This window comes from Orcinus orca, chromosome 16 (genome assembly GCF_937001465.1).
Source record: "Orcinus orca chromosome 16, mOrcOrc1.1, whole genome shotgun sequence".
NCBI lineage: Eukaryota > Metazoa > Chordata > Mammalia > Artiodactyla > Delphinidae > Orcinus > Orcinus orca.
This window is the reverse complement of record NC_064574.1, coordinates 44,073,579-44,092,113: the sequence shown is the minus strand read 5'-3', so window position 1 is coordinate 44,092,113 and position 18,535 is coordinate 44,073,579. Positions and strand designations below refer to the sequence as shown.

The 18,535-nt window shown below is 50.8% G+C and overlaps 1 protein-coding gene across 3 annotated transcripts in view; it reads left to right on the top strand.

The window, feature by feature from the left end:
* SYNDIG1 (synapse differentiation inducing 1) overlaps positions 1–18,535 on the top strand; it is a 118,184-nt gene that overhangs the window by 59,403 nt on the left and 40,246 nt on the right. For all 3 annotated transcript variants that reach the window (XM_004270432.3, XM_049699130.1, XM_049699131.1), the window contains one exon: positions 1,250–1,804. In XM_004270432.3, coding sequence (XP_004270480.1) covers positions 1,328–1,804 — 477 coding nt within the window. In that variant the 5' untranslated portion in view covers positions 1,250–1,327. The remainder of the gene's footprint in view (positions 1–1,249; positions 1,805–18,535) is intronic.

Genomic DNA, 18,535 nt, shown 5'->3' with positions numbered 1-18,535 from the left:
GAAACCCTAGAAAGGAGCATGATCTAGGGAGAAAGTTTAGAAGACTTCTTAATTGTATCCCAGCTGTTTCTCTAAGCCGAGCACCACTGAGGCAAGGAAATTTCCAGTCTGCTTCCTGGGACCCTGCTGAAGGCCAGTGGCAAGTGTGAGCGTTGAGATAATTCTAACACAAGGAAAGAACATACGAGAATGTGTGTGTGAGATTTCCTCAGACGGGGAACTTAGTCCCTGTACAGCACTAACATGTAGGTCTTCCTATCACTTCTAAATCTGTGTGGGGAGTTTTTTTTGTTTTTTGTTTTTATCACACAGAGGTATTTTATTGTAAGTTATATGCGAAAGCAACTTAGTTCTTCAGAAAAAATTTTTTAAATAAAATAGATCAATATTTAAGATATACTAGGCCAAAAAAAACCCTGAATAAAGATGATAAAGATAAAAATATATTACTCAAAAAAATCCTTGAGGGCTTCCCTGGTGGCGCAGTGGTTGAGAGTCCGCCTGTCGATGCAGGGGACGCGGGTTCGTGCCCCGGTCCGGGAAGATCCCACATGCCGTGGAGCGGCTGGGCCCATGAGCCATGGCCACTGAGCCTGCGCGTCCGGAGCCTGTGCTCTGCAACGGGAGAGGCCACAACAGTGAGAGGCCCGCGTACCACAAAAAAAATCCTTGAATTTATTAGAATATAAAACTTTAATGTCCCTCTAGTCAAAATTTTATTCACAAGAGGTTGTAGGTTGGTTGTTTGTTGGAAATCTGTTTGAAAAGTTCAAAAACTAAAATAGTTGCTTTATTTCTTTGTTCCATTAGTACTAAGTCACGAGATCTTTGTAAGTCAGCCCTCTCTTCTTTGGTGTGAGCTTTCTGCTGGGACGAGGAGCCGTGGGCCTGGGAGGGTTGGACAAACTGCCCCACGTCCCCTGTGGTCGAGGCTGGTGAGGGTAGGCGTGCCTGTGGGTTTCAGCAGGTCGGTTGAAATCATGAGTTTCTCTAGAGCGGCAGTGGTTCCAATTCCTGCAGAGTCACCTTCATTTGGAGCAGAGACTAGAGTACAGATGCAAGGAGTCCACCTCTGGCTCCCTCTGGCCACTGCCCCCGTGGAGCCTGTCTAACTCGGCAGAGTAGGTGGGCTCGGGCCAGCGGCTGTGCACCCCGGCGACCGGGAAACCCTGAGACAGCCAGGGTCTGGCTGATGAGCAGCTCTTCAGGCGTGATTTTCTTGTCTCATCTCCGTTTCTTCCTCCTCCAGGAGAAATGGGCCCCGTGAGGCAAGCGTGACCCTCAAGTCCAGCCCGCCAGCCCGACGCCCGGCCGGGAGGACAGCGCCATGGCTGGAGTCGTGGAGCAGAAGAGCGGGCTGGTGCGCGGCAAGCTCGGCGAGGCCGGCAAGAGGAATGGCCTGATCAACACCAGAAGCCTCGTGTCTGAGAGCAGGGATGGCCTGGTGTCCGTGTACCCGGCGCCCCAGTACCAGAGCTGCCGGATGGTGGGCAACGCAGCGCCGGCCGCCCCGGACGGCAGCAGGAACAAGCCGGTCCAGCAGCTGCTGGACCCCAACACCCTCCAGCAGTCGGTGGAGTCCCTCTACCGGCCCAACATCATCCTCTACTCGGAGGGCGTGCTGCACCCCTGGGGGGACAGCGTGGCGGCCGACTGCTGTGAGACCACCTTCATCGAGGACCGGTCGCCCGCCAAGGAGAGCCTGGAGTACCCCGACGGCAAGTTCCTCGACCTCTCGCCCGAAGACATCAAGATCCACACGCTCTCCTACGACGTGGAGGAGGAGGGGTTCCAGGAGCTGGAGGTCAGAGCGCGTGTCTGTCATGGGCCTTCGGGAGCAGGGTGTGGGGCTCCGGCGGGATACGAGTGCCAGGCAGAAGTCGGGGTGTGAAGCCAGTGTGCTCAAGTGCAGGGAAACCGAAGTTTTCTGGGTGCCCTTCACTCAGAACATTTGTGGAAGATGCGGGAACGGAGAAAGAGCTGAGGACCAGGACCCGGGGGGCTTCAGCAGAGATTCTGGTCAGAGAGGGCACAAGGTCACAGCCGTCAGGACAGGGCTAAGATGGATATAATGGTTGACCAGTGCTGGCAGGGGGTGGGGCTCTGCTGACACCCCGCCCACAGGGGAGACCGGTCACTGGCAAAAGCGAGTAGGGGAGGGGGGCTCATGGTCCTAGGGCCACACAAGGCTGGAAGTACACGTGTGGGGACAATTTGGGATGTTTTTGCTGCTACGTGTGGTTTCCTTAATTTGACATTCCAGAGCGTCTACTAAGGATCATTGGAAGAGCTGAAACCTGCTGGAAGAAACAGTTGAAATTGATAGCATAAGGGGCAGACGAGCTGAATTATTGCAGGGTCCCGTCTCCCGTAGGGCAGGCACAGACGTCAGATCACACGCCCAGAAACGTGCGTGTTGGCTGGGGTGTGATGCACGGCCGCCCCCGTGGAGGGCGAGGGTGAGGCTGCAGGGGTCTGAGCCCAGGAGGCCAGCGCCCAAGCCGGGGGGCAGTCATTTTGCTGCTGTGAGGCTAGAGGGGGTTCCTCCAGGACATGCATGGCAGGGAGAGAAGGCCCGGTTTCTGTCAGTTGGGAGGGAGAGACCTTTAGGAGGAAACGTGTGGTCAGAGGGAAAGGAAGTTGGTTTCCTACTTTGATAGGTGAGAACGTTCTGTGGGTGGAGGGAAACGTCCAGGGCAGAGGATGCCGGGGGGCTGGGGAGGCAGGAGTTGGCGTCCAGGCAGAAGTCTGATCTTTCTCAAGCAGTCCACACAAGGCTTGTCTGAGAAGGTTAACAAGTCCAAGTGCTCTAGGTGGAAGAGGATGGGATGAGGGCCCACGTGGGGGAGGGTCATGGAGCTGGGGGAGGGTAAAGACCCTCAGGGCAGTGACTCAGGGAAGCGACCATCCTAGAAGAGACAGCCAGTGTTGGGGGGGGTGGTCTGTGTGCAGGTGTGGTCAGGCCCGACCGAGCACTGTGACCTTCCCCATGACAGCCGGCCGCCCTTCAGCAGGGGAGGCTCAGGGCAGAGCAAGCTCGTTGCTTCCTGCCTGCAAGCTGGGAGAGGCAGGAGAGAGCAAGGGAGGGTGTCGAGTAGACAGCCCCACCGCGGGGGCCCAGGCTGGGGAGAAGGTCAGTGAGGTCACAGGGAACTGATGGGCCCAGGAGACCAGGGGCGTCAGGACCGGAGGTAAAACAAGAACGAGAAGCAGCTGGAGAGGTGGTTTTAGTCCAAACAGATATTCAGAAATGGAAAACAAAATGTGCTTTTGTAGCAAACGCTGTGAACAGAGCCCCGAACCCAGCTGACAGGGAGTGGAGCAGAGGGCAGCTGTCGGAGGCCGTCGGGAAGACCAGCACACCCGGGGGACCCCGTCAAGGGGCAGAGCGGGGGTGAGCTTGAGCCGTGCTGAAATTTGAGAAAGTTGGGCGAGTGCTTTAGCTGCCATTCAGGAGCCTCTGTTGAGCGTCCACCTTTACCAAGGTCTGGGGTTTTGCCTAAAGCCAAAGTGTAAGTGCTGCGTGGAGTTTAGGAAGCAGACATACAAAGATGCAATTTCAGCGAAACGCGGGAGTTATGGTGATGGAAACCTGCCGCTCCGAGAGCCTCCGAAGGAGAGGCTGACCCCCGAGCTCAGCGTGGGGCTCAGTTGTGCCTGCAGAGGAGGCGCCCGGTTGTACCTGGCCGGGGAGAGAGAGACCCTCCGGCAAGAAGGTTCATCGGGGTAGGGGGTGAGATTCAAAGGGACGTCGTGAGCAGATGACACACAGAGGTGTTCAACCTAGATCTGTGGGGACAGCGAGGGGTTAGACCTGGTGGGGCCGGGAAGGCAGGACCAAGGGGACGCGGGGTCCTGTCCCTGAGGACCTCACTGCCGTCTCGGGGAGACTGGATTTTAGGTGGGGACACAACCCAGAGGCTTGGAGACAGGAGGGACAGTAATAGGGTCAAGAGGAGCCCCACGGAGGGGCGGGGCCGAGACTGGGAGCCCAGCCTGTCTGCAGCTCCAGGGGTGCCGCCATGCAGGCTCGTGTGTAGGGGATCCTGGGGGGATGGGGGTGTTTCAGGTAGGGGTGCATCGTCAGAGCTGCTCTGGCTGCAGAGCAGGACGAGGGGCCTGTCATAGAAGAGGATGAGAGAATCAGGGCAGCATTACAAGTGAACAGATGCTCAGGAAGTGGTACCTGCCATTGTCTGGAGGAGATAGGAAGGAAGGCTCGGGGCCTCTCTGTGCACAGAGGGTCCCAAGCCCCCCATTGGCCAGGCTGGCTGGCACAGGGTTTTCAGCTTTGTCACAAGTTCTTAGAAATCAGCTCCAACACATAACATCCCCAGCAGTGAAAAGTGGGGGACACTTAGTAGACTGAAAATGTAGAGGTAGCCCTGCCTACGCTGTTTCTTCATCACTCGTGTGGGCTTCAGGTCTCCCCTCTCTCTGGTCACATCCTACAGGCAGGAAGTGTTCTGTTTTCCCATTCCATGAAAAAATAATGGGCATGTACGCATTAGCATTTGCTGTGTAACAAATATCCCCCACATCGGTAGCTTCTAACAGCCCTGTGAGCTCGTGATTCTCGGGGTCAGCATTCTGCAGGGGTCTCAACTGGATGGAGGCTGCTCTGCTGGGCTTGCCGGGTTCCCCCACTGGCCTGAGCCTGAGAATGTGGGCTGGGCTATTGGCCCGGGTGACAGAGGTGACAGGACCACATGCCTCTCATCATGTGGCGGCCGTGGTGGGGATTCCGGGAGCAGAGAGCAGGGTGAGCAGGGAGCCAGGGCTTTTCAAGTCTCTGCCGTGGAGCACACGTTATACATCTTATCTTCCAAAGCAAGTCACATGGCCAAGACAAAAGTCGGTGTGGGAGGGGCTGCTCAGGGTGACAGGATAGGAACATGCCAACCACAGGGCCAGGACTGCAGCAGCTCCCACAGAGCAAGCATCACTTTTTAAGATCATTGAACTGAACAGAATGAGAACAGTCCTGGTCGTATTGTTACTCAAATAAAAAAAAACATGGTCCGTATTGATGTGGGGCTCTTCCCAGAAGGCAGCTCTACTTCCGATAAAAGGGAAAATGTGGTTTTGACTCCTTGGGGAGTTCCATGGCTTCACTCAGTCTACAGCAGATCGATTCTGTTTCCTGGAAATCACAGTTTTCAGAGAGCTTTGCCCTGGTAGGAGCAGGGCCTTGTCACTGGAGCCTTTCCTCTGCCCCCACCTCTGCCTGGACTTGCCCAGCACTTGGAGTGGAGGTGGCCTGGTCCAGACGGGTCCGCTCACTGGGCGCACATCTGTAGGAGCTCCTGCAGCTTCATTTGCCTCTGGAGCGGTGGTGCTGGCGTGAGCGGATCTGCAGCTGATTGAAAGCATCTTGTGCGGAGGCCTCGGCCACGGCATTTGCCGTGCGCTGCCAGGAGAGTGGGAGCCCGTCACAGCGGAGAGTCAGCCTGGGGAGTTGCAGGGGTGCGAGGGGATGGAGGGTGACCGGGCAGGCGCCTCGGGGGCCCTCGGGACGCTCTGGGTGCACGATCCGGGGCCTCCTCCTGGTACCCGACCGCAGCTAAAACCACAGCTCACGGGGCCCCAACCGCAGGAAATCACGTCTCCTTTTCACACAAACAAACTCAAGCAGAGAGATTTCAGGCACAAGTAATAAAGCAGTTCTGCAAAATATAAAATTTGAGCTTAAAGTTATGAAATGAAGTGGGTGCGGGTCAGGGCTGGAGGGGCCTCATTGCATGTTGAAAGGCTGATCCTCACCCTTTTGTGACAAAGCCAAGCCTCCAGCATCCATTGGAAAGCACACGGGATGTCGTCACTGGGAAATGGTGACACGGGAAGAAAGCAGAAGGCGACGTGTGTTTCTGGAGCATCTCCCTGTGCCAGCCCCTCTGCTCACCCTGCCGTCTGATCCCGGCAGCCACACTGGGCGACAGGCTCTGTCCCTAACGCTGCACATGAGAGGTGGAAGCTTGGACGGGTCCCAGGTGGCTCTCCTGGTGTCAGACTCTTGTGTCCTGATGGCGATACTCTGTGGTCCCTGAACGGCTGTTTCAGACACAGCTACCTCCTCGTGTCTGAGCCCTCACCTGGGCTGTCCAAGCCCTGAGTCTGCCCTCCCGTGAAAAACCGGAAACCTTTTGGGAGAGACAGGGTTTCACACTCAGGGTAGCACCTTGCAGAGGCCTCTTTCACACACACGAACGAAGCAGGGAGGACTCGCAAACATTTGACGAAAACCCCAAAGCGTGAAGAACAAAGAACAGAAGAACAAAAATAGAAGAGTGCACCCAGAGGAAACTGAAATCACTCAGAAAATAACAGGCAGTGTTTTAACCACGATCTTAGCATCCTATGAGGATGTGAGCGGCTGCTCCGGGGTGGGGCGGGGAGGCCGGGTTTCGTTTGGTCTGTTTGCCTTGTACCTGGGCTGGACCCTCACGTGCGCTGGTGACAGAGGTGGTGACTGGGGGTCCTCGCCTCGCTCCTGGTTCGGGGTCAGTGCTCAGACTCAGATTAAGGACCAAGTCCTTGAGGCTCTTAATCGGGTGCAGGGAGCAACCTTTGTCAAGACTTGGTTAAGCAGGAGTTTTTTTAATATAAAAAATGGCAAATGCTGGGAATTTTTGTCCTTTATTGTATTTATGTGACCTATTATATTAACTGATTTTCATATATTAAACTGTCCTTACATTTGGGGATAAATCCCCCATGGCCATGGTGTTTGCTCCTCTTTAAATATTGCTGGATTTAATGTGCTAACAACTCGGTAAGGATGTTTATTTCTGTGCCCGTGAGGGGTCTTGGTCCTTGACAACTACAGCTTTCTCTTCTTGTCTTTTTCTGACTTTGGTGTCAGGGTGACCCTGGCCTCATAGGATGAGTTGGGAAGTGTTTCCTCCTCTTCTCTCTGAAGGACTCTGCCCAGCATTGGTACTGTTTCTTCTCAGGTATTCATTCATATTCACAGTGAAGCCATCTGGGCCTGGGCTCTTCTCTGTGGGAAGATTTTTGATTACTGATCAGCCCTGATTTCTCTATGATTTTAAAGCAAATCTTTAGGTTTTCGTTTCTTCTTGACTCAGCTTTAGTAATTTGTGTCATTCTAGGGATTTGCCCATTTTATCCAAGTTACCTAATTTGTCAGCATAACATTGTCCATAATATTCCATTTAAATCTTCTCACTTTCTATACAGTTGGCAATGTCTCCTCTTTTCCTGCCTAATTTTGGTGAGTTTCCATTTCTTGCTTGCTCAGTCTCAGTCTAGCCAAAGGTATATACATTTCCTTGATCTTTTCAAATATCTGTCATCTGTTTCCATTGGTTTGTCCTTGCTTCTCGGTTTTCCATTTCAATGATTTTCACTCAGATATTTATGATATTTTCCTGTCGTTTCCTATGGGCTAAATTTGCTCTTCTTTACCTAGTTTCTAAGTTATTGATTTGAGATTTTTCTTCCTTCGTAATATATGTATTTAAAGCTGTAACTTTCGAACACTGTTTTAACTGCCTGCTATAAATTTTGATATGTTTTTTCATTTTCGATTTAGTTCAAAATATCATCTAATATGTGATTATTTATTTTCTTAATGGGTTTTTATTTATTTATTTTCTTAATGGGTTTATTTATTTTCTTAATGAGTTTATTTATTTATTTTCTTAATGGGTTTATTTATTTATTTATTTTCTTAATGAGTTATTTATAAAAGTGTTTTTGTGATTTATTTATTTTCTTAATGGGTTATTTATAAAAGTGTTGTTTAATTCCCAAATTTCAGGGATTTCCCACACTTTTCCTATCATTTATTCCTAACTTAATTTCATATGGTTGAATAACATAGTTTGTATAATTTCTCTTCAAGTTTATTGAGATGTGACGTGTGGCCTAACGTACAGTGTGTTCTGGGAAACGTGCCTTGTGCATTTGTGAAGGAACTTGTATTTGTCGTTGTGTGAAGAACCCATGAATGTTTGTTGAGTTGAGTTGGCCATGCTGTTCACGTTTTCTGTCTTTGTTGCTTATCTTCCTGGTCGTTTCATCAGTTTTGTCAGCTTTTGCCTCATGTATTTTGGGCTCTATTGGTTGGTGCATGTACATTTATAATTGTTATATGTTGCTGGAATATTGACCATTTTATCATTATAAAATGCCAGTCTCTGTGTCTAATAGTATTTGTTGTCTTCAGGTCTATTGTGTGTGGCATTAGTACAGCTGCCACAGCTTCCTTATTATTACTGTTTGCACGAGGTATCTTTTTCCATCATTTTGCTTTGAGTTTATTTTTGTCTCAGAATTTATAGTGTGTCTCTATAGAAAACACATAGGTGGGTCTTGTTTTTTTAATTGTCTTACAATCTCTGTCTTTTGATTGGAGTATTTAATCTATTTGCATTAACTGTAATTTTGTAAATGGTTGGATTTATGTCTGCCATTTTGATTTTTGTTTTCTACATGTTTTGTTTTCTACATGTTTTGTTATTGTTGTTCCTCTTTTGCTTCTCACTGCCTTTTGGTGGCAAATATGCATTTGCACAGCCTCACATCAGCCTGGGATGTGAGGAGAGATCCCCAGGCCGCTGTGGTCCTCTCCTTTCCAGGAGCTCCTTGTTAAATTCTTGAGTTATCCTGCTGTCTGCCACTTGGCCCAACCAGGACTAGAGCCATAGTTTGGGAGAGCTGCAAGATTTCCAATTTGTATCTGGGACCGTAGTTTCCACCCTGTGCTCCCCAGTCAATTCAGCTCCTTCTAGCAGTGAAGCTTCTGGTCTCCAAGGGTAGCTCCACCCTAGCAGAAATACTTCATGGCCAAGCTGGTGGTGGATTTAGATCAGCCCAGGGCAGGAACACCCCAGACTCACACTATTCTGACTCAGAATTTAGCAGTGGTTCGTAAGCACACGCCCCTCAGTTTATCGTTGGCCCTGGGTCAGTGCAGAGTGCCCTGACAAGGCTGTTTGGACAATACTGTTCAGTCATTTCTCAGGGACAGGCCTGCCTCCTGGCTCTGTTATACCAGAAGTTTTGCAGGATATTATTTGAAGTACTAGATGCATTTCCCAACAGGCACTAGACATGGACAAGAATATGTTCAAATGCCCACAGATGGCTGGTGGTTAGGTTAAGAATTTTAATCGAATTAATTATCTTTAAATAATATGACATATATCCACTTACAGCATTAGGAAATTAAATTACTCATTTTCCTCCCTTGAGACAGTCTGTAAATAAAGAAATGTATTTAGATATTCCAGTTTCTTTGGATCTATGCGTGGACCATTCGCACAGGAAATCTGTTTTATTTCCTATAGTCACGTCTTACCTAGCACTCCTCAAGCACCTCATTCTGTAAAGAGGCCTGTGGGAATAACTTCTCACCTGGAAATTAAATTTACCTTTACGAAGTAAATGTTTTGAGGGCATCCTACATACTTACGATTTCCAAAGACAAATTCAAAACTATTGTGTGAAATACAAGCATGATTGGAACAGCGGTGCGCTATTTACCGGTTTAATTTTCTATGTCAAGGAAAACTCTCATATAAATGTGGGACTTGCGGCATGTTTCTTACACAATAAAAATCAATATCGTTATACTCTCATCTCACACGTGCCAGGAAAAGGCACTGGAGCCTGTAATTAGAGCCGTTTGATGAGGAGAGAACCTCTGAGGTAATAAACCCATCTGTCATAAGAACACAAGGGGATCGTTCGTCACGTTTCCCTGAAACACTTTCCGATAAGCGGAAGGGTTGGGACATCAAACCAAATTTGTATGCCAAGGAAATAAAAGCCTTTTTACTCATTCAAGCTCACACTGATCTCTCAGCTGTGGCTTCTGAGCCCCTGCTCAGAATTGCAAGTGGGAGAGAGCCATCCGTGTAGCTGTGGCCACCTGGAACTGGAATCTTTCATCGTTGTAAGACTACAGTTACTGTAATGAAATCAGCTTTTACGTATTTACGGGTAGCTGTGAGCTGAACGTGCTAACACGGTAAATGTGGTTTGAATAACAGTGAAAGGCGGGCCCGTGACTTTGGTGAATCTCTTCCATACTCAGTTTTGAACAAATACCAGTAAAATTTTGTTCTAAACCAAATTGGGGTTTAATAAAGTTTCCCCAAGCTTAGCCAAAGGTCCACCTATTTCAAGCAATACTCATGTGAACAAAACTCGGTACCAAGAGGATCCTTTGGAGTCCCCGAGGGGCAAATTTGCTCAACGGTGCATGAAACGTGTCTCCTCACGGGCCTGCCGCTAACTCCTGCGTTCAGCGACCTCCAGGTGTGCAGAAAACGCTCTTCATGGCCTGGAGCCCAGGGAATGCCATTTAACCTTGGCCCATGGTAACCAAAACCTCAGCTCCCACCTGCCACATCATAATGTCATAATGACATTATGTCATAAGAAAGTTTCAAGTTTGTTAGAAGAAGCACATCCTTTGAATTCAAAGTATTGGTGATGACCACGTCCTTTTTAAGGGAATCGTGGGAAGTGTCACCCCCATATTATGGTCTGTTCAGCTTTCTGTCCGTCCCGCTGCTGGGGAAACAATGGCAGCATAACCACAGAAATCCAGGATGAGCCCAACTTTATGACTGCCAATATTTTCCATTTGTTCCCTAACAAACCATTTCACGGCGTTTCCTAAAAACAGAAGGAAAAGCTCACAGGACTGACACACAGGTAGTTTGGGTGCATTGTGAATTCTGAGATGCAAAAAGAAACTAACACGGGGGAGGCGGTGCAGGTGGCCGGCACTCGTGGGCTGAGGTTAAGCTAGGTTTTTGATAACAAGAGGCATTTGGCTGGTGCGAGAATCATCAGATCGTTCAGACCGTTAGCAGGTGAGGGAGACTCCATCGTTCCGGATGCAGAGCCTGCACGCCCTCCTCGTGGCCCCGGGCAGCGGGTGCTCGGTGCTGATACTCACTGGAGGAAACAGACACGGAGGAGGCAAGAAAGAGGTCTCACCGTGCAAAGTGCTGAGGATTCCCGTCGGGCTTGTCTCCAGGGAGGGTGCTGCCCCCCTTCACAGGTGGGAGGAAGCGGGATGGCCCCACCTGGCCTGGCCTGGGTGTCGGCAAGGGTCCCAGAAGGAAGGCTGTTTCCTCCTGGATAATGAAAACCACGCTGCGCACCACAGCCCCGTCACCGGAGAAACACGAGGCCAAGTTAGGAAAACAGCCTTTGTCCAGTTAAAGAAGAAATCCACACAGCAGTGCTGTTGAGAGCAGTGTTAGTGGGAAAATGTTCCCTTTGCACGGTTCATCTGAGGCACCTGTAAGTCTTCATGTCGTATGAAGCAAAACGTACACCAGCCTGCGGTAGTGCCGTGTGGACAAGTCTGGAAAGGTGAGAACCACCAGGGGGTCTGGGGGGCGTCTGTGTAATCATCAAACAGGTAGAACTTGAGAAGTCAGGGAACATTCCTCAGAGTGGAAAGAAGTATATTGAGAAACAGAACACGTTGCTTGGAGTCATAACCTTACACAAGACGTTACCCAGAGAGGTCTACACTGTAAAATGCAGATTCAGGAAGGGTTTAGCAGAGAAAGCAGTGGTGTTTCAGGGAGGCTTGGTGGTGGAGGGTCAGGGATGCAGTGGAGGGACAGCTGTAACTTGAGGTCAGATCCCAGAGGATACCTGTCTCTCCAGCAAACCATCCCGTGCTCTGCTGGCCCAGGCTGGGTGAAATCTGGACGTGGTTCAATATGGTAGATTGTACGGGATTTTCCTCTCGTGTTTCTTCTAGAAAATAGGGAGATTTTCAAGCCTTTGGTAAGCTAGTCAATTACTGTGTCTCCTCTTCTAGTACTTTTGCTTTGATCCCTTTGATACATCGTTAGGTAGCAGATCACCCAAACTGAGTTAAATAAAATGCAGACACGCAGGGGCCCCGTGAGCAGTCGCCCACCCCCGTCGCCTCGCCTCTCACTCTGTCCCCACCACCTCCAGCCTCCTGGTCCCCCTCCGTTTCCCAGCCCCCAGGCGGCTTTGCAGCCCCCTCTGGACCCAGAGTGTTCTCTCCTCCCCTTCACTTGGCTGCCTTCTCGCCAGCATCCAGGTCGCAGTGCTGATATGCCGTTGTTTATGTGTGTGTGTGTTTACTTGATGACTTTCTGTCCTGTCGGACACGGCCGAGCCATCTTAGGCTGAGTTTCCCAGAAGCAGACGCAATGCAAAGATTCATGAGCATGTGATTTACTAGGAAACGTCCCCTGGGAGACCAGCCGGTCAGCGGGGGAGCAAGGGGCAGCGTGTCGAGAAAGGAGGGGGTTTCAGACAAAGCACAGAGGGGGCCCAGCCTGACCTCGGGACCTGAGGTATGGGCAGTGCCCCCATGGCCCTGGGGGCTGTGGGCGAGTGGATTTTAGCCTCCTGGGAAAGGAGCAGAGACAGGAGCTCCTGGATACACCCCGAAGCTCAGCACCGAGTGGGCACCTAATGATCCTTTGTGCCGATTGGTTTCTTAGTAAATGAATGACTGTCAGAGGAGCCCTCCTGGTCAGTATCATGCTTTTTTCAATAGAAATGAAGCCAGACGCTACCTGTGTGAGCACCCAGGCTCCTTGAGGTCTTCCTGGTGAGCATTTATGCGACCTCGACTTTGTTTAATGAGGTGCTTTAAAAAGTGTCCCACGTCAAGTGCACGGAGCAGACACAGGACCCGGGCCTCTGGTACTTAGCGCCCCGTAGGCCCTGCGGCAGCCCCGGGGCCTCCGCGTGGGACATCCTGGCAGCAGCTGACTCTGTGCTGAAACACAAGGGCAGACTATGTTTCCCACAAACCACAAAAACGAAGACAGGCTCCAAGTAAGGACTAAGGAGAAAGCACGACGTGAAGACTGTTATGAACACAGTGCCATCGGCATTTCATTAGAAAAGAGAGAAATCGTGAGGTCATTCTAGCCGGACAGAACTGCCCCATAACTGCAGGGGGAAGGGAGGAGAGGAGCCGGTGCCCTGACAGCCCTGCTCAGCCCCTGGCCAGTCCTCGGTGTGTCCATGGGGTTGAGCGGGGGCAAAGCGCCCAGTGACAGCCATGCCACTCCTCTGGGGAGGACCAGCATCATGTCACAGGGACGTAGTCAGAGGTGCTTCTTATGCACAAGGACAGAGAACAGAAGGACCGACAGTTTGTCACCGTTGTTGTTTAGTTGCTGAAGTGGATGTTTGTCCAGAGGTAGGTAGCAGGGCCGATAACCGGGGACGTTCCTGACACACGACGGTGGAGAGACAGCGACCCCGCCACCAGCGATGGAGCATCCCCCGTGACTCCCCATCCAAACACCTCTCCTGAGCCTGGCAGCCTCCATGTGGGCAGGTCCCAGCTGGCTGGGGTGGGGCCTGGGCGTCTGCATTCCTGACGGCTCCCAGCAAGGCCGACACTGCAGCCCCTGGACCACACTGTGTGAGCAGTGAGCACAGAGAGCTCCGCTGACCAGTGGTCCAGGCGGCTTCTAACCCACCTCACAGACAGAGAAGGTACAAGGCTCACCCTTTCTGGAAACGTTTCCCTCTCTAGAGAGGGGCCGCCTCTGGTACCCCTTTGGATGCCTGAGGACCCATCTCTCCTTCTTCTAAGGATGGCCCTTAACACATGGAGACAATGCTCACCCCCAACCCTGCCCTCCCCGGGGTCCCCCTCTTCCCGGTAGGGCATCACTTTACTCTCCTCACCATCCTGGTCGCTCTGAATCCCTCTTGAAATGAGTCGAGAAATGGATAATCCAGAGGTGATCTGCCCCCTGTGAAGCAGACTGGAGGTCCCTGACCCCCTTTCTGGACCCTCCCTCCCCAAGGCCGGCCAGCGCTACCGGGCAGCACCTGCACCACTGGCTGCCTCTCTCTGGTCCCCTCCCCCAGCCAGTCTCTTTCCATGAGTCCTCACTGCCTCACGCTTAGCCTCAGGGTGGCAGGGGGAAGGTGAGAATGGCTTGAGATCCTCTACACCTGTCTTCTAGAAATGCAGCAACTGCTGCAGCTTCACAGAGGAGGCAGGTGAGCTCCTGGCTGGGTAGCTGCTGGAGGCTTGGGCTATGTCCTGGCTTCGGGCCGTGTGCACAGGAGGTCAGTGTGCTCCTACGGGCTCACAGCTCTGTCCTTTGTTCCAGCTGGAACTGTCCCCCCATGACAGCCCCATCTGCTGTCCTTAGCACGGGCTGGGTGCCCACAGGAGGCCAACCACTGATCTGCCAGCTTTGAGTCCCTTCTCATAACACCTGGAGTCCACCTGGCGGGCAGAGCGTCTACATTTGGGAGGCGGAAGCTAAGGTAGGGGTGACAGGGATTTGCAGGAGAGTTTGGATGGAGCCCAGCTGCCACGTAATGGAGAGAACGGGCACTTCCCCAAGCAGGAGATACGAATGGCAAATAAGCACACGGAGATGTTCAACATCACTACCTTCTGAGAAATGCAGACTAAAGCCAAGATGAAAGAGCACTGCATGGCCCTTAGGATGGCAGAATGCCAAGAACTGACACCACCAAATGCTGGTGAGGACGCAGAAGCGGGAAGGCCTCTCTGGAAGACAGCTGGTCATTTTCCTGTAAAAACACCAACACCGGACAACCCAGCAACCCCATTCCCGGGTATTTACTCTAAAGAAACGAAAACCTGTGTTCACACAGAAACCTGCACGAATGCGTCACAGCCTTTATTAGTAAGAATCAAAAACTGGAATTAAACGCCCTTCGGTGGACGAACGGACGAACACACAGCGGCACCTCCCTATCGTGGAAAATCACGCAGGAACAAAACAGAGTGAACTGCTGACACCCCAGCAGCCTGGGTGACCCTCGGGGCGTCATGCTGAGGGGGCTGGTCGGGGGTCTTGCATTGGACAGGGTCGGTGTCCTGATTTAGGTGCTGGGCCGTGCTTATGTAAGAGGTGGCGGTCAAGGATGTGGGACTCTGTTCTATCTTTGCAGTCCCTACAGGAACTCTGCTCTATTTTTGAAACTTTTATGTGAGTCTAAAATTGTTTCAAAGGGTATGTGTAAGTGTGTGTGTGTGTGTGTGTGTGTGTGTGTGTGTATACACATATACATCTCTGTGACCAAGACTTAGTTGAAGAGTTTTTAGATGTGACATCACATCTCACACACACACACAGAGTGAAATAGTCTATCTGTATACATACATACACATATTGTACAAGGCCATCTTTAATGAATTTTAATGCTCTATAATCTTCAAACTAACTAATATATAATTTAAATATCTGCTTTCCTTTCAATAAAGCAGAATATTTCAGAACAGTAAATTGGGGAATTAGTGATTTTTAAAAAACGGCTGGTATCTGATGACCTAGAACAGCCCCAGCCAGTACCTTGACATACAACCAGAGGTCTTCTGTAATGCGATCTTGCACAGAGGCAGCCCTTGGTTTAGAAGATATTCTCATTCTTACAAACTAGGGAGCCCACCTGGGCCATGGGCACATGCAAATGTGCAGGGCAGTGGCCATGGTCAGTGGCGAGGGGCTGAAGGGTGATGGGCTCTGGGGTCCCCGCTCCCAAGTTTCGGGCAGACGGCTTTCTCCTTGCTGCAGAGATGGGAGACGTAGCTCCAAGGGCCTCACGCTGTACAGGGGCTGGTGCCTTGGGCCAGTACCTGATGCTATGAGAAGATGAAGGAGAACTCAAACAAGCCAGGCAGGGGATCCACAGTCTGCCCTCACCGGAGCAACACAGACGTGACTCCCACTCAAGCCAGAGAGGTTTCTGGAGCCTAGGGTGGAGGGCATGCAAGGGTCCGTGGAGGGAGGTGGCCGCCAGCCTCTCAGAGGAAGGCACGTGGTTCCCACCTGCCCCTCCCGTGGCACCAAGTAGCTCTTGCACTTCCTCGGGAGTCAGGGCCTTTCTGGTGGGTGGACAGATGGGTGAGGACAGGTGGATGGACGTTGTATCCCCATAGCTTGTTCCCGGGAGGTGCGTGCTCCGCTGGGCCCTCCACCCTCCTCGCCTGTCAGCCAAGGGCAGCATCCCTGTGGGCCCTAGTGAGCCACCCGCTGCCAGATTCGCCCGGGAGACCTTTGCGACCCGGGCCCCAGTGGTGGGCATGCGCAGCCTCCTGACTGCTCAGTGCCCCAGCTTTGTTCCAGAAGCCGCCTTGGGCTCCGCAGGCCTCTGAGCTCCCGAGGGCAAGTGTGTGACATCCAACACTACTAAGCAGCTTCTCTGTGGAAACATAAAGAGGACGAACTTGATGAAATACCAGCGTAAAATGAATTATTCGTATGTCATGAAAAGAGTGAATTTGATATTTTTTTCATTTTTCCCTGCAATGCTCACAGCGTTTCCATTAAAGCATAATGAAAAAAGAGGGGAAAGTGTATGCAATTTTTAATCCCCAAAAGAAAGAAATTCAATTTAAAGTATAATTGTTTTCCTCCTAAAATGGCACACGTGTGAGGGGTTTTTTGACTTTTTATTTTCGAAATAATTTCGGACAGAAGAATTGCAAGAACGGTACAGACAACCCCTATATATGGTTGTCACCCGGTTTCCTTCAGTCTTAACGGTTTACCGTGGGTGCGTTCCCATTCTCTCAATGTACATATGTTTTCCTGAGCTCTTCGCAAGAAAGTGTCAGACAAGATGTCCTTTTACCCCTAAAAGGACAGTTGTATTTTCTAAAAACAAGTTCAATTATAAAAGTGGGGAAATTGAAATCGTTACGATACTGTCATCTCATCTATAGACCTTATGTACATTTTCCCAGTTCTTTCAACATTGTCCTTTATAGCAAAAGGCAAGAGTCAGGCCCAGAATCCAGCTCAGGAGCCCATCTTGCATCTTCTTGCTGTGCCTCTTTAGTCCTCTGTAATCTGGAACCTTCTCTGTCACCACCCTCGCTCCCTTGACATGCTTGGAGAGTGCAGGTCGGTTATTTCACAGGGGAGCCCTCCCTCTGGGTCGTCTGGGGATCCTGCTGCTTGGATTCAGGTGACGGCGCTCTGGGCAGGACCGCCGCAGAGGAGGTGCTTGCCTGCCCGTATCGTGTCGCTGGCGTGTCCCTGGTGCACGTGCCCGTGACCAGCGGTGACTCCATCCCGTGTTGCAGGCGGTGCCTGCCAAGTGTCTCCTGGTTGAGCCACGTTTCTCTGGAATTGATAAGTGTCTTGTAGGAGGTGCTGTGTGAGGATGGGGCATCCTGCTTGTCACTGGTTGTTCCCCTACTGGTCTTAACGTCCTTCACAAGCTCCTAACCCCACTGTTCCTTCTGTATTTATTAGCTGGCATTCAGCTGTGGGGAAGAGTTTTCCCTTCCCCCGTATTTATTTGTAGGCATTTATTACTTCATTTCAGGCTGGACCATTGATTCTTACTTTATGGGTTCCTGTCCATCCGTTACGGTATTTACTGTGTGTTTATTCTCACTTTGTTACAGATTTGACAGCAGGCGCCCCTTCTGGTTGGCTCTGTGTCCTTTTGACACAGCTTGTCATCCATTAGCCAGTTTATCATTATTTCCTGCGCAGAGAGCTGTCCCAGGTCTGTCTTGGATGTTGACGGCCCTGACCCTGAAATCAGCCGTTTCTCCAAAGCACCCTGGCTCCTTGTGTTGGAGAGCCGTGTCTAGAAACCAACGTCCGGGCACTGGGTCTTCTCAGCACCTGGGGGGTGGGCGCGTTGTTCCCAGGCCCTCCGGCAGACTGAGCCAGGAGAAACATGTAGCACATAGGTACATAAACACGCCTGTGTAATCATGTGTGTGTACACAGACATACTTATTTTTTATCTACTTATAGATAGATAGAAACTAACATCCTCAATCCAATCCAAACAGCTCACACCACTACCACACACTCTTTTTTCACCTGCGCTTTATCCCATGCGGTGGATGCCTCCTAGTTTATGTAACCACTGGATGCCTCATAGCTTATGTAACCACTCTCGTTCGAATGGGCATTTAGGTCGTTTCCAATATCTTGCAATTACATACTACGTTGCCATGAATAACCTTGAGCGTCTGTATTTTTCTATTATTGGAGGTGAATCTTCAGAATAACACCTAGAACTGAGATTACTGAACCAAAAACTCAGCACGTATTTAATTGTGTTGCAAGTCGACAGATCTGCTTCCTAAGGTGTCACAGTTTGCATCCAGCCAGGCTGTGTGCCCACAGCCTAACTGACAGGATGGCTGGTTGTGCTTTTTCATTGCTGACAACTCGATAGGTGAAACATAATATCTCAGTGTGGTTTTCATTCTCCTTTCTCTAAGTGAGGATGCACATCCTTCCCCCGGACCAGGTGAGGCCAGCAGAGCACCCAGGCCACGAAAGTTCAGATGCTGACCCTGCACTCACGTGAGTCAAGTCCTAGTTCAAACCAATCCAAACCCACGGTGCCAAAACTATCAATAACTTGGACTTTCCATCTGCAAACCGTAAGTTACCCTCTGGCAACCGTAACGTAAAGGGGAAGCAAGATCTAAAGCAGCGACCATCACCTCATGCAGTTGTACATGTAGCTCTTAGGTGCAGAATATCACACGTGGGAATAATGCAGGTTTGAAGCA